The sequence below is a fragment of the Acomys russatus genome, chromosome 14 (assembly GCF_903995435.1).
Source record: "Acomys russatus chromosome 14, mAcoRus1.1, whole genome shotgun sequence".
In the NCBI taxonomy this organism is placed as follows: Eukaryota; Metazoa; Chordata; class Mammalia; order Rodentia; family Muridae; genus Acomys; species Acomys russatus.
This window is the reverse complement of record NC_067150.1, coordinates 61732609-61752136: the sequence shown is the minus strand read 5'-3', so window position 1 is coordinate 61752136 and position 19528 is coordinate 61732609. Positions and strand designations below refer to the sequence as shown.

Genomic DNA, 19528 nt, shown 5'->3' with positions numbered 1-19528 from the left:
AGGCACAACCAAGTCTATCACGGTGGTGCACGCCTATAATTCCAGCACTTGGAGAGGCAGAGGCAGGCAGATCTCTGTGAGTTCGCGGCCAGTCTGATCTACAAAGAGAGTCCAGGACAGCCAAGGCTACACAGAGAAATCCTATCTTTAAAAAAAAAAAAAAAGGGGGGTGGCGGGGACACACAACCAGCACAAGGGAGGTGATCCTGCCGGAGAACCGCTTGTCTCTCATATGACTCCGGTCGTAAGCCTAGCAGTCAGCCACTGACCTAACAATTCAATTAACCAAAGTAAGCAGGAATATGTTCAAAAGACACCATGGAATGTAACTAGCAAAACCTAGACTTCAGAGGCTCACTCAGGGCTTGGGAAACTGCTATTACCATGGAACCACAGCCAGGCCTGTTCACTTTTACACTGTCTCTCACTGCTTTCATCCTTACTATGGCACAGCTGAGTAGTTATGACACAGAACATATGGCCCACAACAGCTAAAATATTTATTATCTCGCTCTTTAAGGGAAACTTTGCAACCCTGGCTCTATGAGCTAATCAAAGTTTTTCAACTAGTAAAACTAGGAGAAACTAAGGCAGAAAGCAAGCCTACAGATTAAAAGGTGTCAATAGACATGTCAATCAATCACAATGGGTAGGTCTGGATTCAAACAAGGCCTGTAAAGAAAAAATATCCATAGCTTAGTGAATATCTGAATACTAACTACATTACTTAATGACATTATCACTTTTGTATTAGGAATTTCTTTCAAAGCCACATGTTGAACTTTGTCATGGAAAGTAGATTTGATTTTAAACACTGCAGAAAGCACATTGTAAATGGAGGTAGAGACAGCAAGACAGACTGAAGGAGCTAAAATTGGCTCAATCTGGGTAACAGTTACACCTGCTATACCCTCTAACACATATACTGTATTCATGAAAATTGTTTAGAAGCCATCACCTCACAGAAGAATCTGCATGCATTACATGTTTCCAGGTGTTTGTATATATATTATTTACAAAAAGAAAAATAAAGGGCATTATATCTTCTGGTTGTGAATTTTCAGGCAGGATCTAGTTATGTAGTTCAGTCTGGCCTTGCACTGGCAATCCTGCTGCCAGCAATGCACCTCTTCCATCTTCCATAATTCTGAGCTAACAGAGTTTACTTAAAATCTCTCTAAAGATGTAACCTCCTACAGCTGGGAGGGACGGCGTATGCCTTTAATGGCAGCACTCAGGAGGCAGAGGCAGAGGGATCTCTGGGAGGTCAAAGCCCGCCTGGTCTACAAATCCATTGCAGGACAGCCAAGGCTGCACAGAGAAACCCTGACTGGAATGGGGGGATGGGGGGGGATGGGGGAGTGGGGGATGGGAGTGGGAGGATGAGGGGATGGGGGGGGGGGGGATGGGAGTGGGGGGATGGGGGATGGGGGGATGAGGGAATATGGCCTCCTTATTTTGATACACTGTGGTTATATCTTGGTCTCTGGAACAACTGTTTTCTTTCACTATTGGGATGGGATGGTTTGCTAATTCTATCCCATAAAAATTTATTTAAGCTTTTTTAAAAAAAAGGATAATAATTTCATGAGATACTTTACTTCTACCTGTTAAACATATAGAAGGCTGGAGAGATGGCCCACAGGCTGCTCTTCCAAAGGTCCTGAGTTCAATTCCCAGGAACCACATGGTGGCTCACAACCATAATATAATGAGATCTGGTGCCCTCTTCTGGTGTGCAGGAGTTCATGCAGGAGAAGGCTGTATAAGTCTTTAAAGCTGCCTGTAATGTACACAGGAGCAGTAGATACAACCCTGGCACTCAGCTCACTATCTGTGTAACTGTGGAAGCATCCCAGCAGTGGAAGTCAAAAAGCTAGTTGCCAAAAATGCAAAGTTCAGCTCTAGTTTTCTGAAAATTAGTAATCTAGAAAAGTGATCCCCACACGTGAAGCTTGCCCTCCCTCATCTATCACACAGACAGAAGACGGACAGGCTTGCTGCCTCTGACTGACCAAATGGTCCCTGTCTGAGTGTTACAAGCAGCCAGAAACACCGCTTCCAGAAATGTCAGCTCTCTTCCACTGAGATAAACAGGGAGCCACAGCTCACCTCACTGCACCTCTGAGGACTACCATGGCAAAGCACAGAGAGCAACAAAAAAAAAAGGTGCATTTGCCTAAATGTATGTGCATGTCTGGTGCCAAGTAGAGGTCAGAAGAGAGTGCCAAGCCCCCTAGGGCTGGAGTGACAGATGGCTGTGAGCCATCTTGTGGGTGGCTGGGATCTGAACCTGGTTCCTCTGCAAACATCAATGCTCTTAACCAGGGAGCCACCTCTCCAGCCCCAGCCTCTTCTAGTGGACACTACTGAACCACAGACCATTTCTCCTAAATCTAGTGATCTGGTCAACAGTAAGTGCTGTGGTGTTTCTGTTTCAAAGCACGGCACTTAGAGAGTTAAGGGGCTTCCCTGTGTAGCCTTGGCTGTCCTGAACTCGCTGGCTCGCCTCAAACTCACAGCCATCCACCTGCCTCTGCCTCCCGCATGCTGGGGTCACAGGCGTGCGCCACCTCGCCTGCACAGAGAAATCAACTACACTATTTATAGCACGGACCAAGACACTCACCACATTCACTTGGTACTATTTCCAAACACAATGTCAAGAACAAGAGAATTCTCCCACTGTAATCTGAGTTTACCTTAGCAATGTTAAACTAATAAAAAAAAATAAATAAATAAAGCATTGAAAAGGATATCATACTCTAAGTTATTTATTTTATACCAGATTGAAAAAAGAATCAAGATCATAGACGATCCAAAAGTCTGCTTTCTGAGAAGTCTCTACCATTTTACACAAAAGTTGAACTTTCTAACCCTGAAAATCATGAGGACGTCCAATTCAAATCATTTTTGTGGCACCAGAATCTTCAGCTGCTAACAGTTTATGCACATCAGTCACAGGACTAGACTTAAGGCCGTTTTACAAATTAAAGAATTAACAAGTAAAAATAAGATTGCTTTTCCAGGCCCTTCCACCCACACTGTTTACTCACAGGACTAAGCGCAAACTTACTTGGGCTGTTAGAAAGGTGTCGTCTTCACCTTCTTGAGCTTCAATGTCCTAAGTAAAAGGCACAACAGCTTTGCTTTACAAAACATCTGAGCACAGTGGGAATGCTTTGACGCTCACACCTGGTTGTCATCTGCCTCACACTCTGCTAAGTGTGGGCACCAAACCAGGATCAGCCTACCCAGGATCAGCCTACACTGTCTATGACAACATTAAAAACTCAGTCATGCTACTACATAATTCGGCAATCCCTGAGCCCGCCTTTTCCAGGGTGGGCAGGAGGCAAGTGTTTATGAACACTGACAGGCCTTGTTCCCTGTAATCCAATGGGTTCCCAGGATCTAACACACTACAAAGTAGGACAAATGATATATTTTAAAGAAAATATCTGAAAATTGCTTTACAATTCAACTTTAATTTTATTACCCTCAACAATAAATAAAGAAATGTAATTTTTTTTATCCTACTGAAGCAGCAAAAGGGGGTGGAGGAACCTACCACCAAGTAATATTGGCAAGGTTAGAGTAAAACAGGCACCCTCATCCCTAGTTATCCAAGGTTGTAAAGAAAGTAGCCTAACAATGAAGTCACTACAGCAAGTATATAAAAGCCGAAAACAGAAATCAACAGCAACTTATGGCATGGTATATATATATATATATATACCATATATATATATATTAAGTCAAAAATTTAGAAGCCTTAGGTGATAGGATTCTGGGTAATTTATAAATAAACTTTTTAAGGCTGAGACCTCTAAATCAAACTAGAAAAAATATTTTCTATTAGTAAATGTTAATGTATGTGCGTCATGTTTTAACACAGCTGGCTGAAGACCTGACTCTCGATGTCCTCTTTCTCTCTGTCTTCTCCTGCTTCTGCCTCTACAAGTTCAGGGGCGTCCTTGCTCTCGTCTGTGGACAGCACCGCCTCGTCCTCATCCCCTCCAGGCTCGTCCGAGTCCTTCGGCTCCTCGCTCCCATCTTGCTCATGTGTTTCTTGATTCTCCAACTCACAGTCCTTTTAATGGTAAGAAAGTTTGTACGACTAGAGGCAACGTGGTGCGGGTCATCCACCAAACACTTTCGGAAATTTACAACTCCACATGTGGCAGATCTCACTGTGTGTCATGATATTCCCAGAGTGAAAGTGCCAGCGTCTTTACCTGTCACATCAACTGCCTTTTAACCAGGTAGTCTGTACCACAATAAATGCACATGACCGAGACTCAAACTTCACACTGAAATAGCCAGCTGAACTGCTAGAGAGGAACCAGGCCACAGTCTAAGAGCTGTCCAGAAGGCATGGCCTCTAGGACGAGAGCTGACTCTCCATTCTCCATGTGCCAGTCTGATTTAACGTCATCAGAGACCCTGGAAGTCATACGCATATTTACACATGAAGTTTACTTCTAGTTAATAATAAAGAACTCCCAATTGCTGCCTCCATCTACTCTTGAAGAGTGTGCATATTATTCATTTAAACATATTTGTTTTAAAAGTTCTCACTGCCAATTTAAATATGAGGGGGGACACAGGGTGGAATTAACTCTTTACAAAGTCTGTGTCCCCTTCAAAACATACAGAGATAGAGTATTCTGGCAGGAGGAAGGGCTGACAGGCAGCCACAGAAACACCTTCCTTATTCTTGCAGTGAATCAAGATTTAAGAAGCTGCTCTGGGCTTAGGGGAAAGCCAGTCCACTCGCCATTTGTAGCTGACCTAGAGAAGGGAGACTGTCTAGTGAGGAGGAGGCCAGAGAGGACCATGCTGCCGTGGGACCGAGCAGAGTGGGCTCGGGTGTGACTGACACCAGCAGAGGTGACGAGGGCAGCGCTGGACGCTGGCAGCAGTGTAGGCAATGTATGGCGGCAGAAGCACACGCAGAGAGACGGAGGGAATCGCTGAAGGGACTGCAAACCTGGACGTCGCGTCCCCACAGAAACAACTGCTGTCCCACGCAAATATCTAGGCACTAGGTGTTATTTACCCACCACTATGCTAAAAGTTTTCTAATTTACCAATTCTGGAAGAAAAGAAATTCACATATTTTATCAAATGCATGACATATACTTTCAAAGTGAAAAAAGAAATACATTAAGAACTGGGCTGACTGGGCGTGGTGGCGCACACCTTTAATCCCATATTCAATGCAGTTAGAGAAACTTAAAGGATAGTAAATATCCTTTAAAATTCTCTTTTGAGGGCTGGAGAGATGGCTCAGCGGTTGAGAGCACTGACTGACTGACTGCTCTTTCAGAGGTCATGAGTTCAATTCCCAGCAACCACATGGTGGCTCACAACCATCTATAATGTGATCTGATGTGCATTGTATACATAATAGATAAATCTTTAAAAAAAAAAATTCTCTTTTGAGCTGGGTGTGGTGGTGCAGGTCTTTAGCCCTAGCACTTGGAAGGCAGAAGCAGGCGGATCACTGTGAGTTCGAGGCCAACCTGGTCTACAAAGTGAGTCCAGGGCAGCCAAGGATACACAGAGAAACCTTGTCTCAAAAAAAAAAAAAAAAGAATTGGGCTGGAGGGTTAGGAGCACTGACTGCTCTTCCGGAAGACAGGGGTTCAATTCCCAGGACCCACGTGTGGCAGCTCACAACTGTAACTCCAAGATCTGACACCCTCATGCACACATACACGCCAGCAATACACCAATGCACATTTAAAAAGAAAGGGAGGAAGGAAGAGAGAAAGGAAAGAAGGAAGAAAAAAAGGAAAAATATCTTAAGAATTAAAGGAACAATCACAGAGTTTTCTAAAAATCCCTTCTGCTCTTCTGGACATCACCAGCACAGGTTGTTTTAGGCTGACACAAAGGTGCCCTTCCCAGCAGACAGGACATCTCACTACCCAATGAAGCATGTGTCTCCTCCAGCATTCCAAGTGGCTGATACAAATTACAACAGTAGAAAACTAGAAGTTAGGGGAGGGCTGGAGAGATGGCTCAGCAGTGAAGCGCACTGGCTTCTCTTCCAGAGGACCCTGGTTTAATCCCCAGCACCCACATGGCAGCTCACACAATCTGTAACTCCAGTTCCAGGGGGTGTGACACCCTCACAGACACACGTGCAGGCAAACACCAGTGCACATAAAATAATAATAAATCAGAAAACTGAAAGTTCTTTTGACAAGTTGCAATGTTTTTCAGCTTATAATTTTTGCTTAATCACACACTAGTAAGTAGAGAAAATAACAAAGAAACAAGCCAAATAAAAGACATACCACAAGAATAATAGATAACAGCTGAGCGTGGTGGCGAGCACCTTTAATCCCAGCACTTGGGAGGGTGAAGCAGGTGGATCTCTGTGAGTTCGAGGCCAGCCTGGTCTACAATGCAAGTCCAGGACAACCAGGACTACAAAAGAAACCCTGTCTCAACAAAATAAAACAAACAAACAAAAATAATAATAGATACCAAAACTTAAGAGTTCTTAAAGGCTCAAACAGAAGCTGATTGCAAGATGCAGTCACTAAGGTTAGTGACTCCCCAGGCAAACAGTTACTAAAATGACCTGTTTTCAAGGTTCTTGATTGCCTGTGTCTATCTCTGCACTGAGCTGCAGGAGCTACAGGTAAGAGAGTGGACATGAGCTGCTCTCATGGTAGACCACAAAAACACCCAGAGACAACTGTGATAACGTGAACTAACTATACACAGAATACAGAATAAATGGGAATAAAAATACATGTAATTAAAAAAGAACTGTGATCAGTAAGTAATACCTGCAAATGCCACAGTCCTGAAGACCCAGTGAACAGCACACCACTTTTCATTGAAAGAAACAAAATACCCAATTAAAAACAAACACAGAAAACTGCGACTACAAGGAACTTCTTCTATACTTATCATACATACAACTGCCAGTGTCCCAATCAGAATTACTTACTTAATTTTTCTGTTTTGGAACTATATTTCTATTTGGTTCAAAAAGGTGTGATGTTTTTATCTTAATTTGATCTTTACTAGGTACTAACACATCAGCAATTTTCCCTCTCCAGCTTTAGAGTATGCATAAGCAAGTCCCACATATGATAGTATATATAAGCTCGTACAACAGACAGACTGAAAACAGCAGTCTCCTTCACAAGTGGAGCTAGCATGCTAGTGTCCTGGTTATTCCACGGTCCCCCATGCCTCAGATTCCACTCGAATGCCCAAACGTATTGATTAGTTTTAGGGTTTTTTGGTTTGGTTGGGTTTTGGTATTTTTTAGCCAAGGGTCTGTGTAGCCTAGGCTAGCCTCAGAGATCTGCTAGGATAAAACATGCGCCACGACGCCCAGCTTAATTTTTCTTCATGTCTCTTTTAGCTAAAGAGTTACTTCTCATATACCTCAATTATAAGAGCTCATGGGGCTGCCAATATTTAACCTATGTACTTCTGTGTCTATTGCTCAAGTCAATATTCATGAATTCATCACCCAAAGTAAATATCTTAACCTGTGATTAACACTTTACCTTGACAAAAGCATCGTCCTCCACAGAAGCATCTCCACTCAACTCATCTGCTTCTTGTTTTTTACCTGTGAAAGAAGGAAAATGGGCTAACAACCAATATTTTATTACTTTAAGAAAAAAAAAGAACATTCTACACTTATTCTGCAGTATCACTCGCCACTCCTAAAATCATCTACAAAGCTATTTCAAACTAAAGACCACCTGGACACAGCTATCTCAAAGGGGAGGGAAAAAAGCTTTACCAAAGCCATGCCGCCTCACTGACATGCATGTGCCCAGAACTCATCACCTCAACTCACCTAATGTCAATGGTACATTTTCTTCATCCACATACATTCTGTCTTCAGTTCTGCCATTGGTAGCACCTTTCAACAGTATTTTATAATCTACATATGTAACCGGATACCTATAGCCAAATTCAAGACTCAATGCCCATAAATCCTTAATCCTCCTCTTAAACAGCTTTATCTGAAATAAAAATCTCACACTTGGCCAGCTATGATGGTACACACCTGTAATCCCAGCAACTTGGGACATGGAAGCCAGAGGATCAAGAGCTCAAATTATTGCTCAAGTCTGAAGCTAACCTGGGCTACGTGACAAAAGTCTGTCTCATCGCCTTTACAAAAACACACCAGTTGATAGAAATTGCCTAGCTCTGTTTCCAGGACATCTCACCTCCCCATGAAGGGAAAAGGTCTTTTGGTGCAGCGGCTGGAAAGATGCTCTCTTTCCCCAAAGCCTCGCGCAGCAGCTGTCCTGAGCAGTTAGCGTGCGGGCCAGGTGCTGCTCCTTCAACACCACACTCAGCAAGGCGGGAGAGCTACCCTCCACACTGTCCTCAGCTTCCTGGCCGACTGTAAGATTTCCCTGCTCAACCCTCATTTTCAAAACTGTATTATTTGGTAGAATTTTTAAAGCGCTACTATAGTTTTGCAAAAAAGAAAAAAGTTTCCATACAGCCAATGCTAGAAGTTTCTTGGTTTCCATATAGCCCAAAAAAGTACCTAAAACTAATGTACCATAAATGCCAGCTCTAGAAAATCTAAAACCTTTAGTATTTAAATTTTAACCTTTTCCCCCATTTCTTTTGAAATGTGAATGGCTATTTCCTTCTGAGGCAAACTAAACTGCATTTTCCTTTTGCCTGGACTAAGTATTGACAGTGCTGCTGCCTAGGCTTAGGAATCAGTGACTCCGGAGAGCCTAGAGACTAGGGTAATGTTTTTAAAACTGGTCTTTCCAGATGTGAGGGCAATCTGGCTGTGACATGTCACCCCATTGATCACCAGGGCTGATTCGGCTGATGTGGCTGGCTAGGCAGATGTCTCCTGGCCCGCCCTCCCCTGTCTTCCACACGAAGCCCTTTGTGCATGAGTGGTAAAGGAAACAGGACCTGGTCCTACAGGCGTAAGCAGCGACAGTGTGCGCATGCGCTTCCATTTACTCAGGTCACAGTCCACGCGGTGAGAACATATCTATTCATAAACAACCATTTTCAAGAGGAAGGAGTCGAGACAGGGTCTCACTTCACTCTGTAGCCCTAGATAGCCTGTATCTCACTGTGGAGCTCAGGTTGACCTTGCACTGGCAGTGATCCTCCTGCCTCAGCCTTCTAGTGCTGGGATTACAATGCATGAACTACCATCCTTGGTTTGAATTTCCTATTTAGAATACTGGTGTCTACATTTTAGGAAAAATATAAATGTATAATGTAGCTTAAAGGTTACAATTATTATCAGTTTTATTGTGCTTATTTCTTAGCGTTTTTCCATAGCAGTCGAAGAAGCCTATGGGAAGTCTGAAGTCTAAATATAGAAATGACCTTTTAGGCCTTGTTCACTAGACTCTATCAGTCTACTGAAGAGCTAACAACAAAGGTGCTGCTTTTCTGAAAACTGGATGCAAATGAACTCATTAAATTATTTTACTAAATTATAGAAGGACATCTCTTAACAAAATTCAAGGGCTGAAAGATAGCTCAGTAGTTAGTAGCACTTGCAACTCTTGCACAGGGCCTAGGTCCTATTCTCCAGCACCCTGTGGCAGCTCACAACCATCTGTAACTGCAGTTCCAAGGGACCTAATGCCCTCTTCTGGTCTGCACCAATATCAGGAATACATGTGCATTTATACACATGCAGGCAAACACTCACATAAAATAATTTTTTTTTTTTTTTTTTTTTTTGGTTTTTCGAGACAGGGTTTCTCTGTGTAGCCTTGGCCGTCCTGGACTCACTTTGTAGACCAGGCTGGCCTCGAACTCACAGCGATCCGCCTGCCTCTGCCTCCCGAGTGCTGGGATTAAAGGCATGCGCCACCACGCCCGGCTCAATAATTTTTAAAGGGTGCTACCTTTTAGAGAAAAATATATTTTAAAGCCTCAAGCCCCTTCCCTCTACGGCGACCACAGGAGAAGACTTAGGGGAGACCTCCTTCAGTTGCTTCAAAAGTGCTAAGTTTCTCTTTGTAATTAAAATCTGCCTCACAATTTACAATGCAATTTTTAAAACTACAACTCTTTACCAGGCATGCTTGGGTACAAAAGAGAAAAGGAGCTTACAGCCCAAGTAGCATGCCCCAAACCAGCAAAGTCATGTGCTAACCTCTCAATTCCAGTGTGAGACTTTTGACCCATAACAAGGATTGTTCTGGGGAATGGTTAATCCACACAATTTACAGAAACTAGCCTCAGCACGGTAACAAGCCACACTCCGAAGGGAAGCTCGCTTGCTTGAGTTTACTTAGAGGAAGCTCAATTTACACTTCAACAAAAACTACCAGCCCTCCGCACTGCTGCTGGCTGCTGTGCCCCCTGCAGCCCAGACCCTACCTACCACGGTACCTATCTATGCTCTACAGCCTCCCGGCGACCCTGAAGCACTCACTGCCACGCTGGAACACAGAGGCTGACCAGACGCACTGAGACCAAGCCCAGCTCCATTCGCAGAAGCCAGGGTCTTTGAGGAGCTAAAATGGTTCAAGTGCCCAACTACTGTTTCTCTGGTCGTAAGCAAAGGCTCCAGAGCCAGATCTTTAAAACTATAAAGTGTGGAACGCACAACAGTTAAATAACTTGCCCCAGACACATAGTCAAGAGGAGGCAGAGAAGAACAGACAAGAAGGGTCCTACTGTGGCTCTGTGCCGTCTCTAGATGTCACGTTACATGAAAGCATTACACAGCTATGAACTGTAAACCCACAAGGATAAGTAAGAGTGGGCAGCACAGTGTAAGACTGCAGTGTACAGCATTTCAGAAAACGGAAAACTCACTCACTTTTTATCACTTTTATAGTCTGTACCTCTGGGCTCACTTAACTAATGCTGAATTTGAAACTCTATTGTACCTGCTTCCTCTGTGAATTCCCCCAGCTATAATGAACCTGCAGAAGCTACCACTGCACCACCCAGCAGACTCCGGCCTGGTGCTGCAGCCAGCAGGTGTTCCTAATACACTACTAGACTACGTTGTTGGTTGGACACTAGCAGACCCAAAGTCTGGACTTCGTTTGGGCCCAACTGGGACAAAGGTAAGAGGTGACATGGCAGTCAAAAAGTCATATGCAACTTCATCCTGTCAACAAGGACAGACTAACTCTAACTGATGGTAGAAATGATCTCTGCAGGTCTCCAGCTTTTTGTGCAGGCACATATGTGAAAGGACTTCAAGAATGACCAAATTCCAATAATACTATGTTTAGCAAACTTTATTCAGCTGGTAACCATTTGTCTGCTCCCAGTGCTAGCAAAGGTCCTATACAGGATGTTAGGGTTCTACTTCAGTTTGCCTACCTGTGATGTCACTGCTTACCTGCCATGGGGGCGTGGCCCTGCCCAGGGCGATATAAAAGGTCAGACCCTCTACGAGGCTCGCTCTCTTTCTACTCTTTTTTTATTTTTTTTTTAAAGATGTATTTATTTATTGTGTATACAAATCTCGTTATAGATGGTTGCGAGCCACCATGTGGTTGCTGGGAATTGAACTAATGACCTTTGGAAGAGCAGTCAGTGCTCTTAACCTCTGAGCCATCTCTCCAGCCCCCTCTCTTTCTACTCTTACTATCTCTCCCTCTCTCTCTCTCTGGGGGTACCCCTTTACCCCTTTTCCTTCTCCCCCTCCCCACGTTCATCTAATAAACTCTGTATAACATAATATCTGCCTGGTACCTTGTATTCTGTCATCTGTCTTTAATTTTTACATATAATAGACAACATCAGCCTTTGTCCATCAGGGAACCTGGCATGTACCAAAGAAAGACAAACTGGCCCAAAGGAAAGGCGCAGGGCCAGGATGAAGGCTAATCAAGGAACGAAGAGTGCACATTACGTTGTTTGTTTGTTTGTTTTTCGAGACAGGGTTTCTATGGGTAACCTTGAGTGTCCTGGACTTGCTCTATAGACCAGGCTGGCATCGGACTCACAGAGATAGATACACCTGCCTCTGCTTCTGGAGTGCTGAGACTAAAGGCATGCACCACCACGTCCGACTCTGCACATTACTTTTTGTTTGGTTTTGGTTTTTGGTTTTTCGAGACAGAGTCTCTCTGTGTAGCCTTGGCTGTCCTGGACTTGCTTTGTAGACCAGGCTGGCCTCAAACTTGCACATTACTTTTTAATGCTTTGGCCAGTAAACATTGGCTGGAAAAAACAAAATAGAAAATGAAAGTAAAATTAACATTATCACACCTTAAGCTATAGTAGAAGAGGTAACTATTTTAAAATATATAAAATTCACCAAAATGCAGTCTAGAGTGGTGGCCCACACCTTTATTCCTAGCACTTGAGAGGCAGAGGCAGGTGGATACCTGAGCCCAAGGCCAGCCTGGTCTACAACAGTGAGTTACACGATGGCCAGGGCTACACAGAGAAATTATCTTAAAAAAAAAGAAAGAAAGAAAAGATAAAGAAAGAAAGAAGTACTTGTTTACTGAAATATATAAATGGTTAATCAAATAGGATAAATCTAGATTATAAAGAGTTGGCTTTTATCACAAAATGTTTTTCAGTTTTCAGAACTTATACATTTCAGAAACAGATATAAAGATTTTAGGTTACAAAATGGTGTTTCTTCTCCAAAGGTAAATTAGTCCTTATAAAAGCTTACAAACTTCCTTAAGCTCAGAAAAGGACAAAACAAAATACACTTAAAAGATAGCCTTAAAATAAGTTTCCCAAGTAACTTACCCTTAAACACAGACATTACTATGAAATACAGATAGGGCGGAGTTATAAAGCTCAATGCTATAGCTCTTGCGTAGCAGACATGAATCCCTGGGTCCAACAACCAGTACAGGGGAAGGGAAGAAAGTCTAATTACAGAATCTCTGTTGGGAAGAATACAGTTTCTAACTGACCAGCCAGAACCTCCTCCCAAACCCATGCAACAGGCGAGAATACGTGCTCACCATGTTTTACTTTGTGTGATGTGTGTGTGCGTGTGTAACAGGAGTCAGTCTCTCCTTCTGCCATCTGGGGCCCCGGGGATCTAACTCAGGCTGTGCAGTGGCAGGCACCTGGTAACACTGAGCCGCCTTGCCAGCCCCAGCCTAGAAGTCTAGCTTTGGGGTAAGTACTGTCGTGAGTTCTAGCTCCTGTGGCTTTACTTCACTTTATTCTTGAGATAGTCTCCCTGTAGCCCAGGCTGCCCCTCTCCCAAACGCTGGGGTTACAGGTGCACAACATCATAATCAGCTACATTTTAGTTCCTATAACTAACATTTTACCAAGAAAACTTCCAAAAAGTCCTGTCTTAACCACAGCAGTCACTGAATAAATGAGTTTGATGTTTTTGTTTGTGTTTCGAGTCAGGGTTTCTCTATGTAACCTTGGCTTTCCTTGAATTCACAGAGATCCACCTGCCTCTGCCTCCTGAGTGCTGGGATTAAAGGCGTGAGTCACCATGCCCGGCCTTTTTTTTCATCTTTCAGGGGAAAGAGAAAAGAAATATAAATACACACATACACATATGTGTGCGCCTACGGGTGTGTGTGGGTCTTGTATCAGAGGTGGTTCACATTCATCATACAAACCAATGCCCAGAGGCAGGAGGATCGCTGTGAGTTCAAGGCCAGCCTGGTCTACAGAGCGAGTCCAAGACAGCCAAGGCTACACAGAGAGACCCTGTCTCGAAAAACAAAAACAAACAAACAAAAATAAATAAATAACACAATGACAAATTTAAGGTGGTAGGGTTATAATCGATCTTTGCTTTTATATAGATATTTTTTTTGAGTTATCTAATAAAAAAAGAAAACCATTCCACCTTTACGACCCGGAAAACACTAACCTACTATTGCAGAGTAGAAGGGCTGACACACAAGCGTCCCAGGCTGTGCAGCTTAGGGTCTGCAACAGTTCACTCCAGAAGCTACCCAACACTGAGGTCCTTTCATTCCGTCAGAAGAATGGCTGATTAAACGAATCAACAATCCACATGAGCTCTAAGCCCTTGTTCAATCTTTTCATTAAATATCAAATGTTTCAAAACTAAAAAAATTTTTTCCTAAAATTCATGCACAATCTTTACATGAGTTCATAAAAAAGAAATAAACTGTTAGTCTTCAGCACTGACATAGAATGGTGCTGCCCTGGAACTAAAGTGCTACACAGGCATTAAACTAGCTACACCTCATACTTGGTAACACAGCTGGAAAGGTGTGAAGCTACCTTAGTGATAAACCACTCAGGGTTCAATGGCTGAGGCAAATGAGCTGGCGCTGTGAAATAAATGAAAATGGCATGCGGTCCCTCACACTGGATTTTACTCCAGCAAGGGTCAGGAAGCTTTCCAATGCAGCTGCAGCTTGGTAACAAGTAGAAGAACAACGCGGTGAGCTGTGTGACCTCAACCTACGCTTCACATAGTGAGCACAGAGGAGAAACCACCGGCACACTATTAATGCCTGGTGTGAATGCTTCCTACCAACATGTAAGTGAAACAAGCAGCAAGAAGTACTGTAGAAAATAATAGTTATGAAGGCAACAGCCTTCAAAACTTTGTCAATAAGTCATCTGAACACACATTACCTGCCTCAGGCCACTAGACGTAGAAAGATTACAACCTGGGCCCACATTAATCCTCACATTATGGATCTTTCAGCTTTGTATGCCCAGGAGAAACACCTGTGACAATCCTGTGCTCAAAGTCCACTTCTCACTATAGTTTTGTTAGTGACTAACATTCAACACGCTATAATTTAAAGCAGGCAGCGGGGCAGAATGACCATGCACTGGGACTAAATTGCCCAAAATGTGCTCCTTGGTTGCTTATTATATTATCTTATGATAATTTTAGAAAATTTTACAAATAAACATATAATATTATCTTGTATTATTTTCTCACAAAAATGTTAGCTATCAGATGCTTGGCCAAACCAAGCTTAGAGCTCATGTGGATTATTGACTTATTTAATCAGCCATTCTTCTGATAGGAAATCCTACTTTTTTTTTTTTTTTTTTTTTTTGAGACAGGGTTTCTCCGTGTAGTCTTGGCTATCCTGGACTCACTTTGTAGACCAGGCTGGCCTCGAACTCACAGAGATCTACCTGCCTCTGCCTCCCCAGTGCTGGGATTAAAGGCGTGTGTAACCACGCCCGGCCCAGCCTAGCCTACATTTTTTAAAAGCCTGGATGCACTGAAAATTAGTTTCAATATCAATTAAGTTATATTTAATTCTGAAAGCTATAGTAACTAAATGCATAATTTTCTAAAGTTTATAGGTGATTTTAAAGGTTGAAAATCTAAAAGAAACCAGATACAGTATCTCTGAAACAAGGCGAGGAGGCATCAGTTCTACCTGTTTAACCACTTTCCTCACACACACCCAAGTAATATGATAGCAACTCTTGATGGGAGAAGCTTTCATCTAGGTTACTTATTAAAAAGTTCCCAGGAAAGAGACTGCAAGGAAACAGAATCCAGGATACAAACTATTTGATATTAGCTACATGTTATTACAAATACCAGGAGACACTACAACATAACCAACATCATGGACTTTTGTCCTTGTAACTGTGCTATTTAAACATTCTACATTTGAAGACTGTAGACTCCTTTTCCTCTAACCTGTCTGAGCACAATAATTTAACATATTTTTAGGTGGAAGGAGAAGAGTAATAGGCATTGAATCCATAGCCTGGCTCACTAAGTTTTACCCCCAGACCAAACAAACGTGTGTGTGTGTGTGTGTGTGTGTGTGTGCGCGCGCGCACACACACACCCAAGCTACAAATATAAAACAAAATAAAAACTTCAAAATCAAACAACAAAAGCATGTGTGAACTGAATAAATCAGACGGCATATCAATGCTAAAATCATTAAGTTAACTTGAGACTATGATTAATACACAGCTTGTCAGCTATTATAATACACGAAATAAATGAAGTGAATCAGAAACCACAGATCTTCAGGACTACTCAGCTAATCATCTAAACTCTACCTCCATGTTGTCATTGCTTCTGACCCAGGAAGGCTTCTCATCCCTTTTTAATTTCTATCAGCACACACAGGGAACTCTTGAATCAATAATCTCAAATAATGAGATGGCCAGGTCCTGAGACATAGAGCTTAAGGCCTTCTACTAAAATCTACAATCATCTTTGTTTTGGTTTGGTTTGGTTCTTGGAGACAGGGCTCCTCTGTGTAGCCCTGGCTGTTCGGACACTCACTCTGTACACCAGGCTGGCCTCCAACCCAGAGGAGATCCGCCTGCCTCTGCCTCCCAAGTGCTGGGATTACAGGTGTGCGCCACCACTGCCCGGCCTATTCAATCGTGTATTGATTGATCAGGTACAGCAATAATGAAAGTTTTATGTTAATAACAAAATGCCACAGAAGTCCATGACTTATTCTGCCTGGAAACTACAGAACCCAGGCATCAGACAGCCACTTTCTACCCTCTGCCACAGTCCTTGATAAGAGGGGAAATTTGCAATTATTCAAATAAGATTACACTCAGCAGATGTTTTTAAAAATACTTAATTTCCATTTATTATTAAAATGTTCACTTTCAAATTACTTTTAGCTACTCACACCAAATCCTTCTCCCCTGGAAATACACCCAGTCTAATTTAAAAGTTTGACATTAAAAATCTTTAGTATTCCCATAGCGTAAAACTTCTCTAAAAGCAAAGTAATTGTGGAATTTTTGCCTTTGTTAAGTATGCCTATGTTAAGAATGAGGGCTTTTGAATGTTACTGGAAATAGACTGCATAATGGAATAAATGCAAAATAACCACTATGTCAAATAAAACACTAAGCATAAAAGGTTACAGAACTTGAATATACTAGAAAGAACAAACAGCAAAGAGCCAAGGAAAGGTCTGATAGGAATTTCATCAAAACTCTGCCAATTGTGGGGCAAGGTAGACCCGGATCAAACGTAGGCTGTTATTCTTCCTACTATGGCGGATCGGTATGCAACTTCACTTTGTACCTTTCTCCAGAATCAGTAAGGAACCGGCTCACTTTCTAGTCCTCTTCAGCCGAATCAGAAATGCTACAGGTTACTCAGAGCCTGGTAACAGTAACTTTTCTTCCTTGACCCAAGAAGGCAGAGTGCCAGAGGGAAATGGCAAAGAGAAGCACTATATAAACAGGGCAAGTGGTACAAGAGCAGAGCCAAGTTATATAACCAAAATAGATTTTAAAATATGTTCAGAACTCGTAACAACCTTTGCCTTTGGTTGGTTTCTTGTTTGGAGTATCAGTTGAAACAGTTAATTCAATATTATCTGGATCGCCTCCTTCCTCTTCAATAGCCTACATTAGAAAGAGAAGTTAATATGCTACACAAACTATCTAAACTTATTTTATAAAAACTTAATGAAAATATATTAGCAAACCTCAAGCCTCAAGACATTAGAATTGCCAGTTATTCTACAAACCGACTTCACAAACGAAGTAGGAAAAAGCAAAACAGAAACAAAAAACAGAAGGGGAGTCATTAAGTATCAAAATGTCATGGAACTTGACACTCCAACAAGCCGATGGTTTATATGGCACATATACTGAAGAAGAATCTCAATGTATTCTATTACAGAAAAGTTTGTAGCTGCTTAAATAAAGAAGAGTTTTCCTAACGTGTGTTGCGTACACTTGTTCCCCTCTCCGATTCCAAGGCGCGAATAAACCTGAAAGCTTAACAGGGTTGAGAACGTGGATGATTACGCTGATGCAATCAGAAATTAAAAATTAAAAATAAATCAGCTAAAAGCCCAGTAGGGGAGAAAAAAAAAAAAAAAAAAAAAGGTGAACCTTCCTTCTCATCCACTCATCAACTCCCACTACCGATTTCTCCGAACAGGGGTGAAGAACGGTTGGGCACAATTAAACGGTAACTTCGGCCAAGTCAGCAAACTAACCATCGCCTCGGAGCCGGGAGCGATGCACGCGCTGCGCACCGCCCGCAGGCAAGAGGTACCCCCAGCGCCGCCCGGGTCTGCAGCACCGCCCCCGGCAGGCCGCGGAGCCGACCGAGAGAGAGGACGTCCCGGGGGAGGCAGGGGGGCGCGACCGGCGGCGGCGGTGGCGGCTCGCGAGGCCGCGGGAGGGCCAGGCTCGCCGCGGAGGCTGGGGCCTCGCGCGCCCGGCACGCACCGGCGCCACCCGGTCGGATCGGACCCGCGGAAGCGCAGCGGCCACACGGCGCGGCCTGTGCTGCCCTGCGCACGGCGTCCGGGCCTCACCTGCTTCAGCCGGGACACCAGGACCGTCTTGACCCCGTTGATGTCCAAGTTGCGGCGCTTCAGCTCGGACCTGAGGTCGATGACCCGCAGCTCGGTGATCTTCTTCCCTTCCGCCTGCCCTGAGGCGGCTGGGGCTACCACGGCCCCGGCAGCGGCAGCCATCTTGGGAGAGGAACGCGCTGCCGAGGCAGCGAGCGGGCTGCAGGGCGGCGGCGGCGGCGGAGGCGGAGGCAGCGGCGGCGGAGGCGGTGGCCGCGGCTACACCAACTTCCAACCCGGGCCCGGGCGGCCGGCGGCGCCGCGCTACGCTGCGCACAATGAGCCGCTGACCACGCCCCCCGGCGGGGACCACGCCCCCTCCCCGGCCCGCAGCCCCGGCACAACCTGCAGCGGCACCCGGATGACGGGTGCGCGTGCGCACTGAGCAGGCATGGCGGGGGCGGAGCTCTGGGCCGACCGGCGGCGCTGCCCCCCGGCGTGGCCCGGCCACCGTTCCCACGTGTCCCGCCGCTCAGGTGTCCTCCGCGCCGCGGTTCCCGCCTCTCCGTTAGGCAAATCCGCCTCGCGTCTCCGATCTAGAGCCACCGCCGGGTAAAAGGGCGCTCCACAGTACGGAGAGTAGGCCGTCCTCCGCCGAAAAGAGGGGGCGTGTGCCTCCCCGGAAGAAGTACGGAATCGTCTCGGAAAGGTGGTCGGGGTACACTAGTGAACCCAGGTCAGCAGGTTCCGCCCCTGAACGCCCACGGCTACCTCCTGAGCCTGTGAGCCCAGGGCACCTGTAGGACTGACCCTCGGAAGCTCGGACCCTGTTTGCCCGAAAACTACCAGGAAATGATCATCTCCGTGTTTGCCTCAGTTCGCCCAATCCTCCACGGTGCACCTGACGGTTCGGTGAAATGCGCAAAAAGGAAATTAGCTTATAATTACTTGTTACCCTGATCTAGGCAGTGCGTGCACTGTCCAGTGCCCTCGACATTTGGTCTGTCAAGGTCAGGGACCACTTTATGGAGAAGCAGCTGGTACTAGTATCTCTTAAGTAATTTTAGTATTATTAATCACCACAACATAAACATTTATGGAATAAACTCAAAAGTTCGATAAAGTTAGGATACACAGGGAACTGAATTAACATTTCCTGGTGGCGGGTTGTGAGTTTTTCCCCCTTTCTCCAATTTACTGGTTATAAAACTTAAATTGGGCCAATCGGTGGTTGCGCAAGCCCTTAATGCCAGCACTGCTGAGGCAGAGGCAGGTGGAGTTCAAAGCCAGCCTGTTGTCAGCACAGTGAGTTCTAG

General features: G+C 44.3%; 1 protein-coding gene across 1 annotated transcript in view; it reads right to left on the bottom strand.

Annotated features, from left to right (window-relative positions):
• The window catches only part of Sltm (SAFB like transcription modulator), a 49668-nt gene extending 31213 nt beyond the window's left edge, over positions 1-18455 (bottom strand). Inside the window, exons 1-5 of the mRNA XM_051156751.1 lie at positions 18234-18455; positions 17220-17307; positions 7545-7609; positions 3911-4093; positions 3077-3124 (exon numbers count right to left, since the gene is read on the bottom strand). Coding sequence (XP_051012708.1) covers positions 3077-3124; positions 3911-4093; positions 7545-7609; positions 17220-17307; positions 18234-18395 — 546 coding nt within the window. The 5' untranslated portion in view covers positions 18396-18455. The remainder of the gene's footprint in view (positions 1-3076; positions 3125-3910; positions 4094-7544; positions 7610-17219; positions 17308-18233) is intronic.
• Between the last annotated feature and the right edge of the window lie 1073 nt (positions 18456-19528).